The sequence below is a fragment of the Aethina tumida genome, chromosome 2 (genome assembly GCF_024364675.1).
Source record: "Aethina tumida isolate Nest 87 chromosome 2, icAetTumi1.1, whole genome shotgun sequence".
NCBI lineage: Eukaryota > Metazoa > Arthropoda > Insecta > Coleoptera > Nitidulidae > Aethina > Aethina tumida.
This window is the reverse complement of record NC_065436.1, coordinates 34,575,667-34,601,452: the sequence shown is the minus strand read 5'-3', so window position 1 is coordinate 34,601,452 and position 25,786 is coordinate 34,575,667. Positions and strand designations below refer to the sequence as shown.

The 25,786-nt window shown below is 31.9% G+C and overlaps 1 protein-coding gene across 3 annotated transcripts in view; it reads right to left on the bottom strand.

The window, feature by feature from the left end:
* LOC109605910 (tyrosine-protein phosphatase Lar) overlaps nucleotides 1-25,786 on the bottom strand; it is a 343,758-nt gene that overhangs the window by 29,687 nt on the left and 288,285 nt on the right. For all 3 annotated transcript variants that reach the window (XM_049963666.1, XM_049963665.1, XM_049963667.1), the window contains 2 exons: nucleotides 18,758-18,889; nucleotides 15,360-15,521 (listed from right to left, as the gene is read on the bottom strand). In XM_049963666.1, the coding sequence (XP_049819623.1) occupies nucleotides 15,360-15,521; nucleotides 18,758-18,889 (294 nt within the window). The remainder of the gene's footprint in view (nucleotides 1-15,359; nucleotides 15,522-18,757; nucleotides 18,890-25,786) is intronic.

The window sequence follows — 25,786 nt, the reverse complement described above, 5'->3', positions numbered from 1 at the left end:
TACAAGGAACTACTTAGAATCTTCAAATAAGGGTTTTTTGTAATTAATTCATGTCATAGTCTTTTGTTTTATTTACATTTTATGATGATAAAACGACGAATTTACATAAAAAATTATGTACATAATAAAATATATTTTATTTAAATATCTACGTTTACTTTTAAATTTAAGAAACTACACACAGAAAACCAGATTTGTTAGGTTTAAATTTGTGAATTTACTCATATTCATGAAAAATGAAATAATGTGTGCGTTATTATATAATTTAATTTTCATGTATACAAATAAATTAAATTAAATCTATAAAAGCTTTTTGCAAGAATCAACACAAACATTTGTTAAACTGTAATTTAGTACATTAATTAAAAATAATATTCTTAACTAAACAATGCAAATTCTATCAAAAATAAAGGCACTAATTAATATTTAAAATAAATAGTAATAATTAATTTAAATTAAATAATAATTTAAATGTAGTTAAAAAGTGTAGTCAAAAATTAAACGATACTAATATGTAATTGTTACATTTTAACATGGCCAATTACACTGTTAAAAATTAAATAACCTAATTATTGAACCAATTTATTCTAAACAGTAGTGAAAATAAACTATTATGTTAATTCATTAATTTTTAATTGTTAGATTAACACAACATTAAAATTATCTTTTAAGCTAGCCAACGAAAAAGGAAGGAACAAAATATAAAACTCTGTTTATTTGGTAACAAAGCAAAAATGTAGTAATTAGCAATTAATGCCATTTTAACGAGTTTTGTCTTGTAATTAATTCGCGTCATTCCGTAACATTATTTAACATGACATAATAAAGGTACAACCTGAATACATAGCAGGTTTTCATCCCCATTTGGGGGTAAAAAAAATTCCATAGTGCGATCGTTAATGATAATAGTGCTTGTGTCTGTGAGAGGCATGTGGTTGTAATGACGTTGACATTTGAGCTTTGCGGTGATAAAATTCAAACACGCGACAAACAATTATAAATAAAAAAACAAAGATCATAGGGACACATTTCTAATTACTATAAGCCCAGACTGAATAAAAAAGCTCAGCTTATGTACGAACTGTTGGTTTATCTTGCCGGAGACAAAGTCGAGGAAGAACAAGCGGAATCCCACGAGGAAAGTTATATGGAAACAATACACTGACAATTTAACTCATAAAACGGAGAAACGAGATAAAAGATGGCAACGACAAGAGCACAAAATAAAAATAATGTGTATCAGTTAATTTTACTTCGCCGTAATACGTCTGCAAACGGAACGGCAATTATTTTACATTAGACTCCTAACGCAAAAGATAGCGGGGTAACTGCAATATAAAGCCTAAGATATATCGCGAAAATAAGTTTAAATTGCGGTTTAAGCTCATTTTTATTTGAAATGTAAACGTGCAATTTGCTTTTTTCGTAGCCGACGCTAAACACAGTTGCGTTCAAATGGACGCGAACTTTGTAAACGTCCGAAGCGAGATTTGTTATTAAACTTTTACAGATTATGACTCTTTTGCGTTTAATGAACAGCCATTTAATATTTTTTCTTATTAATATGTCCGTCCCTAGCTGGGTTTTGGTTGGTTATCTTTACGGTTGTTTCAAATTGACCGGTCGAAACAATTTCAAATACTTTTTGTCGATGTTTCCATTCGAGCTTTAATTAGAGTCGAACCAATTGTTCGAAACAACGGAGCCATATTCGGACAACGGTACAATATGTTCGTTGGGGGGTTTGAAGTTGGTTAATTCGAAAACAAAAAGAGTGTAAATATCGAATGGGCAAGAAGCCGAAGAGATGATAATTTGTATCAGAAAACCCGTGGGACGAATGGTACATTAAACAAGAAGGCACAATGAGACATTGTCAACAATGGCAGTGTGATAAACCCATTGTGGCCATACAATAGTCCATCAACATGACACTAACAGTCGACCCTAGAGGTGCCCGTACAAAACATTCCTTCCACGACTCAATCCTCTAAATTAAAGCGGCACATGCATAGTTATAAAAGGGAAGATAGTTCCAGTAACTAGATCCACATCTAGAAACAATGGCGGGGGCCGTGAGGGCACTTGCAACTTTGTAACATGTTAATTATAATTCCCAATTGGGCAATCCGGTTGTTTATTTTTTTCGAAATTCCCATTTTCAGTTTACTGCGATAATTAACAGTGTGTAACATATGAATTTGGAAACGACGGATTAAATTGACTCAAATTAAAAACACATCCGATAAATGCAAACAGGAAATTACTTTATAATTTACAATTTAACGCAATTAATTCCGACCGTATTAAAATTATAAACTCCGTACTGCATTTGTTAAACATCACCCAATTAAAACCGTCAAATCGCTTTGTTCTGTACCTACTTGTATTATTCGCTAATAGATTTAATTAAACTGTTACGTGTAAATTTAAAACAAACGTTTTAAAATCGGAATTTTTCCGTTATTGATTTATTCGTCGTCTTCCCCTCTCGCGTATAAACAATGAAAAAGCAACATAAATACAAATTACGCCCAGTCAAACTGCAAAGTAAGTTTACTTGTCTGCTTATCCTAACAGAATAATTTCTCGACTTGAAAATTTATGTGCGACGCCATCGCAGTTATTCATATAAAGTTTCTATAGTGATAAATAGGACGAGGAAGCCGATATAATGGCCCCAGAATTGTGCCTTTGCTGAATTATAGATAACCCAGATATTGGACGAATGCGAATCGAGCCGCATTTCTATAGGTATAGTAAACATTCTATTATTGCGACCTCGTCATTTGACTCGGATCTGATAAATTCGAGAACTGCTCAAGATTTCCATCCAGTGCGGATCACTTTGTGGGAACGCAAACTTTGCTCCAATACAAATTCCAACCGTTATAATTAATAACTGGCTATGCCCGCTAGTTCATTCGTAAAATCTACATCAACACATGACAAAACAAATTGAGGATATTGAAATTCTTAGTGTCGCCAGAGGGTGACATAATTTTTCTACCTAACAATAGATGTCGTCAGTGTTTTTTTTTATTCTTTTGTTTATTTTGTGGACGAACTTTAAATAGAAACTCTCCTAAATGTTAATTTGGGACATTACCTATTATTATATCAAATCTCATAAATATTTGTATTCTAGTTTCTTCGTGATAAGTGCACACAATACAAAAAATTATTATTTCAGGAAAATATTAAATTTTGGTTGCCTAAATGATTGTGGCATGTTATGCTAGTCATTTAAAAAATGGATAAAATAAATTTTGAGAAAAGATTCGACACTGAAATTTCTTAGATTGGTCAAAAAACCATATTACTATTCGAAAATGGATGTCATTACCTGTTAGTTTTAGCTTTTTGATTATTAATATATAGTCAGTTCCTTCATGATGGGTGCACACTATACATAAAATTTTCTGTATATTTATTACACAGTTAAAAAAATTAATTGGATAAATTGTCATGCCGGAAGTTGAAAAAATAAAAATTGGATAATGCATAAACCAGCATTTACATAAATAATTTCTTCTGTAAAGCGTAATTCCATATGGCAGTATCAACTAATTAATATTTGTCTAGATAAATTTGCTAGATAGCGGAGTGATTAAGGCCTGGCAATAAATATAAATGCGGCCCGGTTGACGGCAGATAAATCTTGCAGATATTTGACAAAAAATATTTAAAATAAATCCCTTCCGATTTGATTTATTAGCATCGCCGAAATGAACTACCGAATTTGTGTTTTATTAGTATAAATTACTGGAGATAAAACGTACATTAATCTTTCCGATTTCATATTGGATTATTTCAGCGTTTAGATATATATATTTTTTTTCATTGACAATCCCCGGATTTCGACGTAATTTATTATTCTATATTGAATTAAATCGAGTGCTTTTCCAGCGAACAAGAATTGCAAATGTTTGGAAAATGATTCATTTCGGCCGCTCAAAAAAGTTTCTTAGTCCCGTTATTTATGTTTGATTCTCGTTCATTAACAATCAGTGATAAATGTGTGAATTAGTTAATTGGTTTTAGTTAAATCCTTCAGGTTGCATTGGAAATCGTCGATGTGTATTTTATTAATAAAATTCTAGTTTCCTTGTTGAACATTTGCAGCATAGAACTTCAAAATTTGATTGATTTTAATTAAATTAGTCTAAATTTATAAATGCATAAAGGATATAATGGATTTGTCAGCATAATATAATCTTTTGTTAAAAAATTAAATAGGAGTGCCAGACTAATGAATGAATTTTGAGCAACAATCTATTTTGGGTTCTCAAGTAATTCATCTACAAGTTTTTCATAACTTTATACTATTTTGTGTCCTAAAAACTCAGAAATGATTCTTTCAAAATATCTCCAAGCAGTCAATTAAACATCGTTTAACGTTTTATCAAATTTCTCATCCTTTAGTATTTTTGAGATGTATTATTTCTTTGAGCTTAGCATAACCTTAAGAAAAATTTGTTTAAGGTATTTAATGCATCTCCCTTTATATATAATACATTAACAATTTTTTTTCTACAATTTGAGCTTGATATGTAATGGATGTAACAAAACTTTTTTTGGGATAAATGAAGGGTATATTCTTCACGTTCGCTTGGCCTGAAATAAATTGATCTCTCTTTTACTTTGTAATGGCTTTGTGTTCTATACTGTTCCAAAGATACATAAAACAGCAATACTTAGTAAATCTACTCTAAATCCCTAATAACAGCCCTATGACCTATATATTTAATATTTAACAGACTAAACTAACTAAATTAGTTGATTTTAGTTGAAGAGTAAATCCAAGAAATTCATAAAGAATATAAAGGACAACGAAAGTCATCAATTTCTGATTAGTAAAACTGCAATAGCCTTTTTGGATCGTCTACTGGTAAACTTTTGAAATTTGAAGATTACGAAAGGGAAAGCACAACAAACAGCCGTAAACAACATAATTTATGCCGACAAACTGGTCTAGAAGACCGAAAAGGGAGAGCGCCTGGCAAAGTACACAATAAGAAAACGCACACAAAGACGGACGGCGTCCGGACGTTGATCGGAAGAATGAGTAATGTTCCCGGGCGGTGAGAGCGGCAGTTTCTGGGGTCCGCCGACATAAATCCACTAATTGACCCCCGGCCGCATCTGGCGTCACCGCAAGCGCGGCCTTTCGGTCGGCGACGTGCGATCCCCGTTGCATATCTCGACGGCCGCACCGCAATTCCATCAGGATCACGCGTCCGTTACCCGCTGTGCCGCGACGCCGCAGGACGACGGATTTAATACGGCACGTATGGCATGGATTCCATAAACATGACACTGATTCCTGGACTCCCCCAAACTTGCCGTTTCTTTTGTTGGGGGCTTTGGGGGGAGGCGTGCAGTGGGCGACATTCTACCCGGTTCGAGAACGCATATGAAAATTAAACAGGGCAGATATGCACGTTTTAAATCATCTAAGAGTGTGGGGGTTAAATGGAGGTGGCCGTAGACTGTGCTGTTTTATGTGAAAAGGGCAAATTCTTGAACGGCGAAGGCTGCAAAGAAACCTTGTTCCGGGTTTCCATTAGTGTAATTACTGTTACTTTGTGCCCGGTCTCGGCTCCTACACAAACCGTTATTAGTACAAGACTTATAACCAAAATACACACACTCAAGACTCCAGCCGACATAAACACGCCAATTTTCTTAGAGATGTTCCATCACCATTAGTCTAAATTAATATGTTTTGAGCCAACAATTTTATTATACCCCGTAAAGTTAACTTTAATTTAACATTTTTACATAGTAATTCTAAAAATAATAAACGTGTAGCATAAGGTAAACACATAAAATTGTCGCCTAATTGAATCTGTGCCGTTAATTTCGGTGTAATACGCTAAAATATTACGACAAGAGCTGCTTAATTTTCAATGCAGCAATTAAAATGGTATGAATTGTGACTTAAGGACGTGATGTTTACACTTTTCACATAATTGAGTTTAAAATCGTTCGGCTCGCTTCTTTTTGAATCTGTCTGCCGACGTGTTTGATTGAATTATTTCCGTTCCCATGAACCAAGTAATTAAGAAAATAATCGTTGAGCCGATTCTCACTGATCCATACAGTTTGGAGGTGATCTTAAGTCAGGTATGTTTGGCAAACTAACCGAGATTGGAATCAATTCATCAAATTAATAAAGCAAACTGGAGTATAGTACCCGATTTAATTCATTAATATAACGATGGTATTTATACACATATAAACAGATTAATTTTATTAATTAATTGATGAAAAACAAATTTATTGAAGGTAAATTAAAGTAAGTAGTATTAAAAAATTAAATCCTTTTAATTAAAATAAATGTTGTTTGTACCAGATAAACAAATGTAAAGAAAAGTGGATATTTTTGTTAAAGTTGTGAGTACAGTTAACTCATAAAACTATATATTTTAAAGATACAAAAATTCTTTCTGACAAGCAGATTATTTTTTTAAATCTTTCTCTCATGTAACTGCAAAATCTAATGAATCTAATTTAATTCAACATTAAATAAAATGAAAAATGTTGATTGTTCCATTAAATGATAAATAACTAGAAGGAAAATACATTGTTACATTAAAGAACCAGTTTTTCTCAGACTAAAAATATTTGTGTTGGTTTAAAAATAATAAAATGTAAATATTGTTTGTATTAAATAAATTAAAGATAAATGAACGAAAATTCTGAAAAGAAAGTACCTGGGTAAGATATTCTCATCAAAATTTTATAAAAATTATATTCTGATTTTCTTAAGAGTTAGTTAGAACACGTTAACATAATCAATTAATTATTAATTAAAACAGACAATTTTGAGATATTTCAGTTTGAAGAAAATTAAAATAAACATTAAAATATTCAACAATATATTCTCAAAAACGACTCTGTTAATGAAAATTAATCAAAAACCTCTTTTTTTAAATTGTGCAAAGAATATGAAAAGCTTAATATTTTTCAAAAAAAATATAGGGGCGTAGAAAATAGGTCGAGAAAAAGAGAATCCCAGAATCTACGCTACTATAACAATATAAAAAGTTTATTACACTAAATTTTTAAATACACGCGCGTAATTTAGAATAATACATACCAAAATTAAACACGATTAAATCAAAGACTACAGAAATATGAGAAGACAATTTTTGAAATTGAAACTTAAATAAAAAAAATTAGAATTTCTTCATTATTGGACGTGTTCTAATTGCTCCTAAATTCTGATCACCCATTTTAGAAACACCTTGTATGTATATGTGTCAAAAATATTTTGCGAAACTCGATTCATTCATTCATAAAGTAATTGTTTTATTCTAAATAAAATTTAATTTAAATTAAAATAAATTTGTCAAATATTTTTTTTTTTTTGATTAATCGGAGTCGAAAATTTCGGGAGGTAACGCAATAAAAAATTGAAACTTATGACTGCGTATCACATTCTCCAGTACATTGGAGGTGAAGCCAAACCGTTTGGAAAATAATTCACGCTAGTAAATCGGGCATGGGGAAAGATTAACCGTAATCCAAGAAAATGGCTTTTGGAAGGTGTATTTTTCAGGCCGGCCCCGCATTAACCATGCTTTTGCAATACATTAAGTATTAAAGCCGAACAGATATCGTCCGCCCGCGTGAATATTTCATGCCGCCTTACCACTGTTCATAACGTTGTTTGCCAGCGATATTAGACGTATCAATCACTGCTCCGTGCACGACGATGAAAACTGCCGTGGGTACTCTTGAAAACTTTCAAAATGAATACTCGGCTATGCAGGGAAATTACTGCGGGGATACCAGTCGATATGTTAATATTTAATGGGGCTGATCTCGGTACAAAATAAAAAACGTGCACCCAATTTATGTTGAAAGTTTTTGAGCACATGGGGAAATGAAAATAATTTGCCCGGATTCATAACTGTCACTTGAAACAATGAACGTGCGGAACGCCGTTAAATGAAAGTATAAAATATAAATATAAATATGGGGTGGGAACGCCAAAACTTTCAGAATAATATCGCTTCTAGACAAACAATGAATATTCAGAGAGTTTTAGCATACTATTCGGTCTTTACTTACATTCAATATGGACCATGCATTTATATTAGGGTTATTTGGGTATTGTTAATAATAATACTAATCCCCGTGTAATGCCCAAAGCAATTTGAAAATCAACATAGTTTTGAAATAACGACAGTCGACTCGTATTAATGGTACATGTTTACACCACATTATGGTTTATGTAAATTTAAATAATCATATACCAGCAACCAAAGTTTGTCTATTCTAAACCTACCACCTGCATAAATAATTTATAGAATTTCTCCTATCACAACTATATATTACACATTGCTTTGTGAGAACTTCAATTAAAAACAATCCGGCGACGGTGAGCGTCAAACTTTGCAGCAGAAAACTCAATTACACGCATAAACCGTTTACGGAAACTTTCCCAGTCGGTCTTGTAGTTTATGCATAATTCCGAATTGGTCAAAGTCATAAAGCACGTTAATCCAACTAATTTTGTATGTACAATAATTAAGTCAAATGTTTATTGAGGCATTATCTTGTTGCTAATTAAATTTGTTGCTGCAACTTTTTTTTATGCACCATCTATTATTTGCACAACTAAATATTGATTGAACGCTTTAGATAATAAATCAGATCCGAAGAAAAAGAACTAAATATAAAAAGAGTTGATAAAAATATACTGTTGTTGTTATTAAATCTAACGTTGAGGAAGTATGTGTATCCGGGTGAAAATTTAAAACGCGAAAACGGGGAAGAACAATGCAAGAAAGAGGAGCAAAAGTACGATATATAAATATATGAAAGGCTTTATTTTGTCGGCACCGTTTCCATTTAGTTGTCTAGTATAAAAGAACGTGTTCCATGTTTATGTTCGGAACGGACTTTTTCCTACTCCAGTCCAACGGAGTACTGAATGGAAATATAGTTGTACAACTGTGCCGAAATCGCGTCTCGCCAAACTTTCCTTTGAACTCGGCGAAAATCTTTTTCAGCTCGCCAACCGTATAAAACATTACCGGCAGTAAAAAAAATACGAAAGCCGTTCTGAAATATAAATGCCGAAAGAATGGAATGAAAGATGGTATTTTGAAATGAAGCATGCGGTGCGAATGTCAGATGTAGGTAACAGATATGAAATACTGGCGGCACCCTACTTATGAATGTAAAGTAAAACAGTGAGACGCCTCCTCGCTGATACAGCCAGGACTGTAGCCACGAAAATTTTCTATTTTTGCACCCTTAACGGATCATGAACATTAACTAATTGCAAATTTCTTTAAATATTTACAAATCTTAATTAAAATATTTAGTATATTCTATAATTACTGTTACTCTATCTTTAGTTCACCGATATGGCAACTTTGAATTTAACTAACGGATTGTTGTTTTATTATTTAATGCTTGTGAATTTTTATAAATAATTAAGCTTCAAAACCTTTTTTCTTTATCTAGATGATACAATATGTATGAAAATAAAGCATAGCTATGAAATTTACATAGAAATCTGTTTTACCTTATTGTATTTAATTATAATCATAAAGATGGCAGCACGGATGTTTATTAAAAATATGCAACTAGCCAACAAATAACACCAACTGGGTTGCCTAAGTTTATAATTAACCTTTATAGAAGGCCCCAAATTTTATATTATTAATATTATTATTTCTGATGTCGAAAATACTGAATCTGGTCCGAATTAACAACGATATTGTTAAGCGGCTAAAGTTTGAGGTCGCTTTTAATTGACCTCAATATTCGTTCAACCACGGGGCTAATTTGGGTGGTCGAAATTCCTTGGACAAGGCTTCAACTAGAACTAGAACCGCATCGTTAATAATAACGTGTCGAGTAAGTAACGAAATTACAAATATTGTTTCGAGGGGTTGTACGCAACTATCCGGTTACGGTGATGCGAACCGACAATGACAAATAAGACGTTTAATTTCTCGAAATAATTAAAATCAAATACTGTGCGACTCGAACGAATTTCGGTGCTTTTGTGGTTTATCTATTTTCTTCTCCAGTTATATATATATTTCCTGGGGATTCCTTACAATAATTAATTTTATCTCTTGCACCACTTTCTGACTTGTAATCAGAACAATAAATTACACTTACTATAAATTACTCGGTAAGATGTGGTTTATCTCGAACACATTGTAGCTGACTGCTAAGTGCTACAATTGTTCCATTATTCCCGAAGACCATAAATAAACACTTTTGCGTTCGTTCTACCCCGCGATTCGCTTAGTCCTACCCCGATATCGTTATTAGGCATGGAATTTGGCAAATTGCGCGGAGCCGCAGTCACAGATTCGCCACGCTTTATACGACCATCCCACAAATTATTTGTGTTACAATGCCGATCGTTAATGCCGCCACGATGCCTTCTTTCATTTGGCAGGGGCCGCCTCCGCTCTACGGTCCCCACCTAAATTTGTCTTAATGTAACTCGATTATCGACACAGGAAACATTTAATTAATTCAACGTAATTTAATTATTTATCATGAAAAGATATATTTTTTGTATACGACAAAACTGGACTTTCAGTGATATTAAGAAATTACACAATAAAATGTGAATATTTTATGTTTGTAATAACATTTGAAATCAGAGGACGATTACTAAAAATATAGATAGATTTAAGAAACTTAAGTTACAAAAAATAATTCATTAAGTCTAAGACAAGTTTAGATTTAAGAAATAAAGTAATAAAGACAACAATTTCAATATCTTAATTGATTTAAAAAAATTTCAAAAATTAAGAACATTTTTGTTAAGCCAATAAATAAAAAAGTAAGTTTTAATTTAAAAAAATTGTAATTTTTGTGTTATCAAATTCACATAAATTATCCATTATGTGGAAGTAATAATATGAGAAATTTAGGCACCTAAATTATCCACTGTGAACAAGAAAAAAATGAAATTAAAACTTAATGCAATTATCTCAAAATATCCATCCGGTTTTACTGCTGATATGATATAATGGTTTCATTAAAAGGCAATTAAACTTCGAGTGCTCCTACTGAAAATATTTACAGTTATAAACTTATTTGGTTAAAATGCGATTATTAGATATCACGTTTCTAAAACAATTCGTATTCGAATTCAAATAACCCCTATATTGTTTATTTATAGTCCGTTTTAAAACTGGATTTGATTGTTAAATAAGATTTACGGTTTCCAATAATATTTAATGGGACAAAGTAAAATAATTGGAAATAGGAAAGTGTACGGTATTGACGTCGCGGCGCATCTGGGCTGTTGCGTTAAAATTGACGGCGCCCCGTTTGTGATTCGACACCTGCAGCTGAAGCTGTAAAGTTACGGTTTTTGAAGCTTCCCTTCCCGCGAAACGAGGTAACTTGAGAATTTATTGATTGGAATATTTTACTCCCCCATATATTACACATTAAATAAGTATCGAGTTTCGCGAACGTCTTACGTAATAACGTTAATACTCTATAAATATTTACGCCTATGGTTATAGAAAAGAGGAGATCTAATTTAAAATACATGATCTCACGTCAACTGTCGACGTAACTTTGCGCAATGTATCCATCTACATGTATGGAAAAAGTGATGTTTCGCTGATGTATCATTCATATTTTCCAGTTTGGCGACGCCGTAAATATTCTACGTGCATCGTACAGATTCGTTGCATGTAATTTACCATCAAAATAGATATTAGCTTGTATAAGTTTAGTGTAATTTTACACCCATAACAAAACACTAACTTTAACTAATTAATTTGCAAATTTCATCAAGAAATTCTATACCGCTTGAGAATTTTTAAAAATATATAAATTTCATGTAACTCATTTAAAAAATCAAAATGGAAATAAAATGATGTTATTAAATAAATGTAGAAATCTGGTTTGTTTTTTGTGTAAATCTACTGGCTCAAAGATGGCAGCAGTACCAGTTGCTATTTATACACAACTTGACAAAAAAAAGAACAAACTGAGTTGCCTATGTTTATAATGATTACTAAAAAAGACATCAAATTATTATAAAGATTCTTATTTATGTACAAATTTTTATTGTACTGTTTCTAGTCCAAATTAACAAAGAGATATTTTAAAAACACGCGACCTTACGTCAATTGTCAACGTAACTTTGTATCTACATGTACGGCAAAGGCGAGTTTCGTTGATGTATCATTCATATTTCCCAATTTGGCGACGCCGTAAATATTCACCGTGCATCACACCGGCTCGTTACAAGTAATTTACCATCCAAAACGGGCATTAGCTTGTATAAATTTATTGTAATTTCGGTTTTCTTTATGCACTCGTATAATGACAGATTGTCGTTAAAAAGTAACCATTGCGAACCGCCGTAATAAACCGTCGCAACAGCGACGGCATTATTAATACCGCAACGTTCGCGAGCAGTGAAACATTCTCGCAGCAGCCCGGAGTTAATATGTGTCGGGCCGGGGAGAAATATTGGTCGCGTTTGAATCATATTTTAAAGTCAATTCTATTCACTATTTCGGGAACGTGTACCGCGTTTCACTTCTGATTCTCTTTCTTGCGCCAGTGTCGGATTCAATTTAGTCGGGACGTTTGTTCGTGTTTTTCGGATCTAGTTTTGGTTTTTAAATTTACTTCTTTTTGGAGGTTTTGTATTTCACCGTGAAACTGTACTTAATTATCAATTTATATAAATCTGTATGTTAATATGTCGATTTGAATTCAAGACGTTATTTTAATTAAATCTTGCGAGATTAAAAAGTAACACGTTTTTTAATCATAATGTAAGCTCTCAAACGGTATTAGATGTTATGATATTAAATGTGTTAAAAATAAAATTAAAAGCAAGCAAGCTATCTCTTGACATAGTGGAAATTAATTATTCGTAGCATCTCTTTAATTACTTTTCATAGGAATTTCTTAAATGTTTGAGATGGTTTAATCCTTTCACATGAAAATATTTTACCCCTTTCGTTTTATATTACACTAATGTTGCATCAACCAGCCCAAAATACGCAATAAAAGTAAAAAAAAAATACTATCAAAATTGAAATACTTAAACATTAAATTAAATTGGAACCCTATAGCGATGTAATTTAAATGCGACCATTAAAATATTAATCCGTTATCCTTCTTGTCATTGTTCCAGAATAAATGCAAAAGATAACAATAAAAAGTGTTGCAGCGGAATTAAAAAATTAATTAGTTTCGTAAATTGAGAGGGTTGGTGCGTGTTAAAATTCACGGTTCCTAAACGGACAATTCAATATATCTTAAGTTTTCCAAATTAGAAAATTTAACTGACTGACAAAGCAGCTTCATTAACTTTTTATTTAGACGATTTTAATTCTTCTTTTTTAATTAGTTCTTACAGTATTTTTTTTTAAATACGCAAATCTCCATTAAGATAATAAGAGTTTCGGGATTCTCCTCTAAATTTTCATTAACTGGTTTCTTGCTAAGTTTGGGTGTTTGTTGGTCTGTTCATTCCAATTTTCCCTTCCACCCCTTTTCAGGCAAACGTTCACATCTAAATCATGTGCGTTTCGTACTGAATTAATGATGTAATTGTTAAAAATTATTTGAATATTTATTACTGATTCAAGTAAACGGTAAATAAATGGAACATTCAACATTACCAGTGTATCTAGTAGCAAACAAGTTCGCTAATTTCGATGTAGTTTAATGGTGATATTTGATTAGTGTGGTTTGCCAATATTAGTTTGTGAGTAGTGTAAACATGAACTGAAACTACACACAAATTCATAGTTTAATTGAAAAATGTTTAGTTAAAATGTTTTATATGAATATTTCATAGAAAATCATTAGTTTGAACTGAGAGAAAAGTTAGTACAAATTGTATTTGATAATCCAAGTCGAGATTAAGTTGTTAAATTCTCGCAGTAACTGTAGATGTGGAGGGGCTTAATTGTTTCATAAGTACGACGAATTATGTTAAAACTCCTTTATTGAAGACACTAGTTTCGGATTCGAAGGACTTGCTCCAAGTTCCTATTACATTAGGGACATGAACCTCTTTGCGAAGTCAAACTTCAGAATTGTTAATACCTTAATTACTTAAAACGTTATTATCATCACTAGTGCCCTTTTTATTATTTAAATGAATCATTTCCTCTATACAATACAGTCAAAGGCAAGGAGGGATTAAATGAGATTTACATTCAATATCGTAATATCGACTGAGAGAAGGTTGGGGAAGTTCGTCAAGTTTGGATAACTAAAAATCATTGTCCAAGTCAATCGGACCATGTAAATTCATCACGAGGCCCGACACAATTTGCATGTATTCAGATCCTGGCCTAAATACTTGTTTTGCTAAATAGTTGGGGAGTTTTCCCGTCTAATAGTCGGACTATTATTTCGTTCGAGCACAATTCACCCGCCCGGACCGATTCAATTCGGGTCGGCCATTGAGCAAATCTCTTTGTTATTATGAAGATTCTCATGTCTGTTTCTACAGATTTGGATTAATTAAATTAACTTTTATTTATGGAAATAATATCGTTACCATTGTAATTTAATACGAAGAAATGCTGAAAAGCTGTAAGATAACTGTTTAGTAACAACTCCGATAAGTATAAAAGAAAATTAAATTAAAATAAAACTGTATGTAGAAAAAACTATATTCTGATTGAAACAATATGCAAATTAAATTTCTAGAAACAACTCGAATATTTTTATAAACTACGGTCATTTTTGTATTTTAAAACTAGAAATTTTTATATTTTGATTATAAAAACTATTTTTCAAGGAACAACTAAAATCTAGTCTAAACCTACTTGGAAATAATTCAGAAACAAAAATATGAACGGAAGACTTCTAAAAAATAACCCGTTTTTGTTTCTTAAAACAACATGAACAACTGACATAATAATGAATAGAAGAATATGATATAAAACTACAGTTGTATGTAGAAGTGCAAGTATATTTTAATTAGAAAATGCTAGAAAATAGCTTTTTTGTATGACAAGACGACTTTTATAAACTAGTCAGTTTATGACATAGAGTGAAATTGAAGTTGAATGAGATTAAAACCGACATTCATATGTTTTTTTGCGGGCAACACTCAAAGTGATTTCTAAAACTTCAGAGTCGCGTAGCAGGAAATCCCTTGAAATATTAGCAAGCCCGGAACTTGTAAACTAATCTGCAAGTAGTGGACGGCCATTTTCCGGTCATGTCACAGTCCCTTTGAACTAGAATTTCAAAACGGTTTTGATAAAAGTCCCCTCTGAAGTCGTAATGTATCAAATTTTGATAATCTCCGAATAATTTCGTGCGCAAATTGAATTTTCAGACGAGACGAATTATTGTTAATCGCTTACCTTCGAAAACGACCAACGTGGCCTCAGCACTGACAGCATCCCCCACTCCGTTCTCGGCCACACATTCGTAGTTGGCGTCATCCCTGCCGGTCTTAACGGGGTCAATACGAAGTAGCGCCGATCCGTCCGGAAAATCCTTCACCTGATAACGAGTTTGTGAACCTGTAGAAAAAAATGGTAATTTGCAATCAAATTTGATATACTTTACATAAAACTTCGCATTCGTCTCGAATAAAGCGGGAGGAGGCCGTTTAAAAGGGCGGATAATGATTGGATAAAAAGTCGCATAATGATGCCCGAGTTAAGAAACTCTCAACGGAAAAAAACCACCCTTCACGAAACTCCGACAATTAATTAACGCAAGAGAAAAACCATACTTGGACGAAACTATTGTCCGATTTATATGCGCGGCGTATATTAATTTTCTAAGGCGATGCGGCCCCGGAAAATTGTTGTCAATTCCGCCGAACAAGCGATAGAATCAGTTTAATTAGCTTGATTCATAATCTCTGTGGAAGTTTCGCTACGAAACCTCAATACAAATGTAAAGCACGTATAAACTTTGCGGTTTCCTTTCGGAGAGCTGCGGAACTCGGCTCGATATCAGCCAGGCATTTTGTGCTTTTAGGGGTGCATCGGCTTTTTCGATGTACCCGGAATTAAACTTGTACGATTGCATGCTGAATATCATATTGCTGATTTAAAAAGACACATTGTTAAAATGATGTTTTGCTGCAGCACATAAACCGTCTTCGTTCGCAAATATTTTCGTTTTCTCATGCACAAATTTTATAACATTAATTTAGTTCGAGTTTAAACAGTGAAGTATTAATACTGGTATTTCAGTTTTTGCCTTCAAAAGATTCTTTTAAATGATGGAATTTTGGATCCTTATGCTTTCTAATATCTTCTACAGGGAAATTTCCAATTTCGATAAAAGCATGTAACAAACTATTTAGGATATTCCGCTGGTACGAAGAAAACTTTTATGTACTAACTAAAGTAGAGATAATTTATGTTAAACTCCTGGGTATGTTTAATAAATTTTATTTTATTACATTGGTTTTGTGGCTTCTCTCTATGAATTTCACTTTAACATGCCCAGGAGTCTTTCAAACTTTATATTATTATTTCGATCACACAGTTAAAACTTCCACCCTGAATTTTATTTACTTACTTTTATTACAGGTATTTGTTGAATGCACCAAAATATTTTATAAACTTACTTTATACATAAAAATTGAGTAAACACTCATATTGTATGTAAAATTACTTATATTTACATAAAAGAACAAATTTAAATTCATTTTATAAACTTTGCGCTAATATTTTAAGACTGAAATATTCAAAAAACATTAAACATGGATGATTCAAATAAAACAAACGGAAGTTTTAATGTAAGGAATTAAAATACAAGCTCAACATTTTTGCTTCAGTGTATTTTTCACATTTAAACTCCATTTGCAGTGCTCGATTTTTTCAGGGAACTGCATTAAAATAGTGAATGTTACATGGAAAGAAACTGCAATTCATAGACGGTAAAGAATATTTTTCGCTTTTAAATGTACGAATTGAAATTCATGTGTGCTCACGAATCTTACGACCAATTTCAATAGGAGTAAACTTTGTTACTTCACTAAGAACACTTTTGTGTAGGTTGCAGATGAAATTTCAGTCAATTTTTTTGTAGATATGCTAAAATTTTAAATATGTAAGTGAGACATTGTACACGTAAAGAAAAAAAATATAGCGTAGTTCATATATATTTTCAAAATTTCGAGATAATTTGTCAAACATAATTGAATTTGGCTTTGAATGTCGGAAAAATAATCTTTTCGTTTAATACAATTTGTGATATATATTATATTATTAAAATATCTTTAGTTAAGATGATTAATGTCGAGATATTTAAAATTACCATTCATGAAACATATCACATAACATGTCTATTGATAAAACTGGTCTTTAACTTAAAAAAAATGTCAGGAAAAAAGAAGGATGATTATTAAGTAATTTGGTAGTGTACAATTCAAATTTGTTGTCAAAACTGGTCTAGTCAGGCCTAGTTATTTTATGCCGCATGATGGTCACAAAGAATAGAAGTCTTGGAAAACAAAGGACTTAAAATTTCATATGCTAAAATTAAATAAGGCACATTTGTTGATTTTCAAATCAAAAAGTTATTGAATGATGATTATTTTTCAAAATGTTTATTAGAGAAAGAATGTGCAGCCTGACAATTCTGCTCTGTTTTGTTCTCTTGGGAACAAAAAAAAAAATGATAACTACAGACAAATTGTTACTGAATTATTAAAAAAATATTGTGAATTAGGTGCACGATCAATCAAAATACATTTTTTGCATTCACATTTGGAGTTCTTCCCACAAAACTTGGGTGCAGTGAGCGATAAACAAGGAGACCGTGCTCATTAATATTTAATGAAAGTTGAAAGAAAATATAAAGGATTTTGGGACAAAAGTAAGCTGAGAGATTATTGTTGGACTCTAATTTGTGAAATTGACCCAGAGAAATACAAACGATGTTCATACACATTTTTTTTGAAATTTCCTTTATTTACGATTTTTTATAAAAAAAACGAAAACAATGATTTTTTATGTTTCGCAAACCTGATCTGATAGATAATAATCAGTATCCAGTGTAATTTATATGAAAATTATTTTGTGAATTTTTAAAATACAATTTTTTATTTTTAAAAATATTAAACTACTTTTTGTTTCACGATCGACAATATTAATTATCTCGAAATTTACCAGTAATATCTTGGTTAAAGAAAATTTGATATATTAAAAATTACAAGTTTTTTATCAAAAAAGTTATTATACTTATTTTAATTTCTCAAATGTTAGTTGAGTTTATTTCAAAAGCGGGCAATTATCCAAATAACACCAGTCGATCTTTCTCTAACTAGAAAAAATGTAAAAGTAAGTAAAAATGTATGTATCTAAATATTTAAATTGAAGGAAGATTATAATTCAAATATAGTGTAATAAATATAACTAAATTTTATTTATTAAAAATTTATTAAGTGTTCATAGAATTTAAATTTAATCAATAAAGTTCTAATATGTTCAATTTTACTTGACAACTTACACATTTGGGCAAAAGATAAAATTCTTCTTCAGCTGAAAAATTTGTGACTCTAGGTGTCAAATAGATCTTAGATACACTAGTTGTGCAAGAAGCAAGAATTAAAGGATGATGGAAAAGGGTAGCAATTAATGACGGTTAGGTTAGGTCCGTGCATTATCAGATTAAATGGGAATCGAAACGTTGATGCAATTTCTTTATGCAAGTTTTCTAATTCGCGTGGAACTGATAAGCGCATATTTCGCGCTCAGGGGAACAATTATCGGTTTTTGTTTGGATTGCTACTTACTGGAAACTTTCTTGCCGTTCTTCTTCCATTGAATGACGGGAAGCGGGTCACCCCTGGCGGCGCAATAGAAGGCGGCCACACCGCCCGCCTTCACTTGCAAGTTACGGGGTTTGGTTGTGATTTCAGGTGGGTCTGGAAACAAAATGTACAATATTAGTTACGATGGTCTAGTTTCACAAAGAAAGCTGAAACGAAACGGGTTTATTAAAAATTGACATAAAAAACACAATTAAATTTTATTTCGTGGGAAAGACGGAATTCCAGTCCAATTAATTTGTTTAATCTTGATACGAAAATTGATTCTCGAAAAGTCCTTTATTAATTCACTTGTAGATAATAACTTACACCTAATTATGTTGAGCCACACGCGAATAGAACATTGAACAATTGTAATGTTTACCTGCCGTAGTATGATTAATTACGTTTCTATTAGGATTAATTACTCTTTATGATAACGTTGTACCACTATCTGATCATTTACTTTGTGTCTGGGTTAGAACGTTATTGGTAATTGGTTTACAGTGCCTCCAGCGGTAGATTTGTCACTTTTTTGTCACAACAATAATATTTTTGCGAATTTCAATTAAACCAGACAAAGTGAAAACTCGTGTCGAATTATTCAAATGCGGAAGGAAAACACGTTTTGTTTTTATTATAAAACATGCAAAGACGAAACGATTTCAAAACATTTTGGCCCGTTAAAAAATTCAGCGGGGATCTAATACAATTTTCATTGGCGATTTAATGTAATTCTTTATTTTCAACGCATAGTCTTCGAGAAAAATGCGAATTTGGCCAACGAATCGGAGTATGATAATTTATACGGCGAATTTGATATGAATATGTACTTAGAGGGTGAATAAAAATTGGGGATTTGAATACATTACTTATAATTCCGTTCACGTTATACAGATAACATTACCGCAGAAAAACACATAATGAAGACAGATGCATTTATAATTGCTTTCTATTAATTGGCATTCGAATTTATTTAAAATCCACAGGTATGAAATTAATCTAATGCCACCGTAGTAATTTATATGTAGATTGTGATAAATGCCAACAATAATTCATGTACACATTAGTACAGAAAATGATAATTTATATTAAAACTGATGAAGCGCATGAATGATGGTTGGAATAAAATGCAATTTCAAGTTGGGTACGAATGAGGGCTGATGATTATCACATATCGAACTACTGATATTTGTGTACATGTATGTATTGTGTTACGATACGACCAAAAGAAACTAGTCCATTTTAACTTGAATAATACAACGCTATTTTTATGTTGAAAGTATTTGTTTTTGGTACTGTTTGTTTTAAAAATTTAACGACTGTCATTTATATAAATAGTTTATTTCATATTTACATATCTATTTGACGAAAGTTTTTAATTTTTAAAATTTATAAAAAGTTGATGTTCTTGGATAAAAACGCCTGATATAGAATAAATGGAACAGTTTATACATTTTTATTTAACATTTGCGAAATAAGATTTTAATATGTAATAAATTTGAGTTTTATATTTAAACATAAACACAATTTTAAATGATATTAAAATTTTAACTTGTAGATAAGACAGCATAAATTTATCTTAGTGAAAGATTACAATGTTGAATACAAAAATTGTTACTTTGTATTCATTTTTTCTGTCCTAACATCCACAACATAATTAAAAGCCTCCTTAAAAATCGTTATTAATAAATAATGTTGTCCATTTTAAACTAAACAGTAATTCATGTTGTTATCGATTGTTTTATGACAATAAATTATTTTGTCCTGATACTCAAATGCTGAATAATTTAAACTTCCTCATTAACTAAATTATATAAATTTAGAATATATCAGAAATTTATCTCTTTAAGATATTTAAATAAAACATTATATGGAGTAACTTACTTGACTCATTTATGAGAAGCTTATAGGGACTAAAATAATACCATGTACAATTTTAGACCTATTGCATTTTTAATCAATTTTCTATTTTAATTTGTTTACTCAGTTATTTTTTAAATATCACAAAAAGTGACTAACTATTATTGTAATATTGAAAAGTCATCTAAATGTTTCCCATTAGAGACTACTAAGAATATTCCGGGATTAGGCACATAGAACCACCATAAAACTTGATCTGTTGATATACATTCCAATATTTAATATCTCAATATTTACAGAAGTAAAGAACCCTCTATATAAAAATCGTTAGAGAAAATAAGATATTTCTCAAGTGTATTACATAGAGAAGAAAAAAAATCTAAGACAAAGGTTAATGTAATTAGACACGAGTTGTTATTTAAAACAAATTAGCTTAGGTACTATTAAGCAAAGTGCTTCGTGTAGTTCAATTAGGTATAGATAGATTAGCTTAATTAAAATATACAAGTTTTTTCTTGTTGGCATGTCTCCCGCTATCTACCAACTTAATACGGTTAATTTTCTTATACCTACTAATGGTTTGTTTTCTTTTGGGCGACTTCGTTATTTTTTCTCGTTTCTCAGTGAACGAAGACAATGAAATCCGATATGATTTTGTTAATTTTACTCCGCCGCACAAAAATATTCATAAGCGATCATTAATTTCGACAATTTTCTAAACTATAATTACAGTTAAAGCAAGAAACTTGTTTTGTTTGCGGTGTCGTTAAGGGAAAATAAGAAAAAATATTAAACTACATTTGTTAGAGGAGTCTTAAAGCCGTCATTATTATGTAAAATCTGGCCGTTCGGATTATTGTTGTATTCAAAGTTTGCGAGTCGAGATTTTCGACTTTCGCGACTTCATTATCAGCACGAGAGACGTAAACAATTGAAAGTTCCGTAACTCGGCGTCTGAGCGAATTTTGTGGAAACTCTAATAAAAATCATTAAGGTGGAAATGTTGTATCATTTGAAGGCATTTATCAAAACGTCCCGTGACAACGGGCGCTAATGCTTCATTTGCAAGTCGAATGATTGTATTTAGTAATTTATTTTATACTCGGCCACAAATTAAAACACTTTCACGGTAGTTTTGAGGGGAGGTAGAACAGGGCGAGACAGTCGAGGCGTACGAAATTATTATTCACCTGACTTTGAATAAAGTGTGGTAATTAGACATCGCTAGTTTACATAATTGCACCCCTTGCTCCGCACGGCGACTGTCAAGTTTCGAATTTTCTGTCTCTACGCGTTCTTTACGGGCACAACGCACGTTGCGCCTTTGATTAATGTCACGTAATGACACGGAAAATTGCCAAATTCGCACGAACAACTAAATATTTTACGTCCTCAATTCACTCGACTGTTTCTTTGTTCTTGCCGGATGGTTAAAACTCCACATCTTACTCATTAATTTCCAGCATTAATAAACAGTTTCGGGGAAAATATTTTCCGTCGTTAAAATTGTTAATTATGCAAATTAAATTTAATAGAGAAATAGTTGACACCTGTGGCTGTTGGTACAGCAGTAAAATCCTCATCCTGCAACTGATTGCGTTATATGGCGCAGGTCACCATAAAAAGACATCGAGTGTGCCATAATAGTGGGTCATTTTCTGTTTGTTTGCACATTCTACATTGACCTTTGATGTTGCCATCAAACGACAAAACGAACATACTGGTAGTTAACGCAAATATAAATTACTGGAATGTTGGCGCTGGTGTTTATAGTCAGGCTACCTCTCTCTTTTTTTACCTTATTACAAAGAGGCAGTTTAATGCATTTTTTATTAACTCCCTTTTATCACCAGGTCCGGGTCGATGTGTATTTTTGTTACGTATCAACACCCTCGTGCGGACGTTTTAATTGAAATTTCCACTCGATTTTTTTTCACAGTTAAAATAATTACGATGCGGATCGTGAATTTTTTAAAATGTCGAATAAAAGCTGTAGTCGAAAATATTACTCGCAAACTCGTTCAAATAAGCTGTTAATAAATTATTTTCGATCAATAAAGATAAAAAGTTTGATATCAAACAAAAAGTGAAAGGTTCAAGACAATCGATAACAACATTAATTATTCTCTCACAGATTACATATTCTAACAAGATGAAATTTTCTCTTAGTATCGAAAAATAAAGAACGTGATTTAGTATATTTTTAATATGCTAAATACAAAAAGGCCATCAGATTTTGTCTATCAATTCTTTGAATTACTTACTAATTGAATATAGTAGTGGTAAAAGGCTTAAGTAAAAAAAATGTGGAGCCATAATGTTTGAATCAGTCTAACCTAATCGAATTACTTTCGAATATTTTATTCAAAAGCCATCTATGAATATATGAATAATATTTTTTAATAAATACTATGAAATTTAATGACTATTTTGAAGTAAAAAAGTAGCCAAGAACAGTTGAAAAACCGTTGGTCCAAAATGGCTGAAAGCCTGTGATGTTATTAATTTGAAACTGTTTCTGATTTTGACACAAATCAATGTTAATGTATAAATCCTCCACAAAATACTCAAATTAATCAAAAAAAAATTGACAACTAATTTATTATCTCCTTAAATACTAAAATTAAAATCGCATTATGACGTAAATATTTATGTATGAAATACGGTGGTTGTTGTGCACTCCCCTTACTAATAAAGTATGGGGAGTGCGGTTTCTGTCCACCATATTGTGTGCTACTCGTCACACTGTATACAGGTGGTATGAGACCGCTCACCACTTTTGTTAATTTATACAATCCACCGCTGAATTAATTAAAAGATTTTTTAATTATGAACGCCGGCACTTTTTGATTACTACCTACGACTGTGTACGATATAATAAAAGAATGCGAAAACATTTTGGCAAATGCAGCGATATAAAATGGCTGCAAGACAAACGATACTTACGAGTTAAATATTGGATGTACGTGTTTAATGTGGAAAAGTTTCCTGAAATTAAATGCAACCGGTTATTGTTTGTTCGGCGTTTTAATTGTCCCAACGAATCGGTCAATAGAGCCATTGTTTTTTCTTACAAACGGTCGTTTTCAATACACAACATAAATACACATTTTTTCAGAGCATAACAATAAAAATACAGACGTTAAGTTGGCAACTAATTATAGTATAAAACATGTCTGTATTATACACAATCCAATCACGAACATAATTTGAATATATGAAACAGAAAATTGCATAATAATCAAATAGTAAATATTACCTATAAATGTTTATATTAAATTTTTTATTTACAGTTGACATAAATTAACATTTTTGTAGTATATTTTATTTTTAATAGTTTCACAGTACAAAAATGTTTACCCTTTTTATATTAATATATAAATATATATAATAATAATAATATATTCATATAGTTTTCAATTGGCGTCATTTACACGATCTTTCCATTTTCCTTAATTTCGATTTAATTTATGTATTAAGATTTATTTTATTTATTTATCCGCAGTTAATTGGAATGATATTACATTTTTTAAATATATATTATTTATTTAAATTAAATTATTTATTCAAATTAAAAATGATTAATATCATGAACGCATCCGCCAAAATTAAACACAAATGTCGCATCCACCATATTTTAAAAAGTACTTAGCGTCTTCGTTATTTTAAAGAAAAAATATACTTGTCAGTAATAAATTATTGTCAGGGACAAATATTTCAAAAGTAGCAGCTAATTAAAGTGAAGGACTCGTTTTTGAATTAGTGGCAACAGTTTCATTTATACTTAACCGAGTTGAAGAGCTAATAACAAGATACGATTGAAGTAGTTGCTTTTGAAATGTGCTCGATCTAGTTATGAAAGCACATAAAAGGATGTAAATGTACCGGTTGAAAAATGTGTTCTATATTAAATGAGATGTACACGTATATACATGTATACAGGTAGATATTTCGTGCGAAGACAATTCAGTTGTGTATCTCAGGACAAAGAATTTATTTATCGGGCTCCCAGTCACTTCTTTTTATGAAAACATAAAAACACGGGGACGCATCGATGTTTTTGCATGTTTATGTAATACAACAGTTGTGCCATTAATTGGCATGGAAATTTGATTTTATGGTCCGTGCCGGCCATGCATAAATCATATAATAATTACATTGTTGTATTTGGGGAAAATACTGCGAGTGGGGGTCGTAGGCGAGGGGGTAGATGCGACCGGTGGCGCGCTAAAGCGTCGTAAAAAGCCAGGTGGTCCCCCATCATGAAATCATGATGTGAACAGCTTCCGCTATTAAAAATCGCTTTTAAAAACCGGCAGCCTTCCGCGTCGACTGCCAACTTTATAACCCTTCCGAGGCCGGACTCTGCATAAAATCGCAGTCACGGCTTCCACCCCCGTCCGTCCTTTCGACGGCGACGTAACGACCGAACGCGCGACGATAAAACACAATGGAAAACCAGTTCGCGCAGCACAAGACGTTTTATCTCGGACGAAACAATTGCGAGTGTCCCGGCGAGTCCGTAAAAGGTCTGAATAATTGTTTATGGCACCGTCTCCGATTTACAACGCCGTTCTTCTCGTGCAATTAACGAAATGGCTTTGCAATCGACCCAACGATCACAACAGCTCGACACTTGTTGGCTGTCTGAACACTTCTCCCAATTTATCGCCACTTGTAAAGACAATTGGTTGATTTTGACTGTTTTGAGTATTATTCAGAGCTCACATATTTTATAAAGATTGATGTTGTGACGATCTGTGATCTGAAAGATCTTTTTTATAATATGAGATATATATAAGATAATTTAGAAATTTAACTCGCGTTGTTTTAGTGGAAGAAGGTTGAAGTTACTACAGAATAGCCATACATCCATTTCCCATATGTTACATGGGAGACTGGCGACCATACTAAGAGACAAGGTCAGGATAGAAATCGTGCTGCAATACCTGTTCAAGGTCTATTTTTGAGACTTTTATCTTTGAGACAAAGGTTTGTGATTACCAGAAGTTTACAGCCTTAGTTAGAAAACGTAGAAAGGTTTCGAATAAGTATTGAAATTATTCGTCAAAGATTTAGGGAAGATAATTTGCAACCTCATGTTCCTGTTCGAGGGCCGACCTTAACCGTGGATCATCGCTGAGTCCGGTT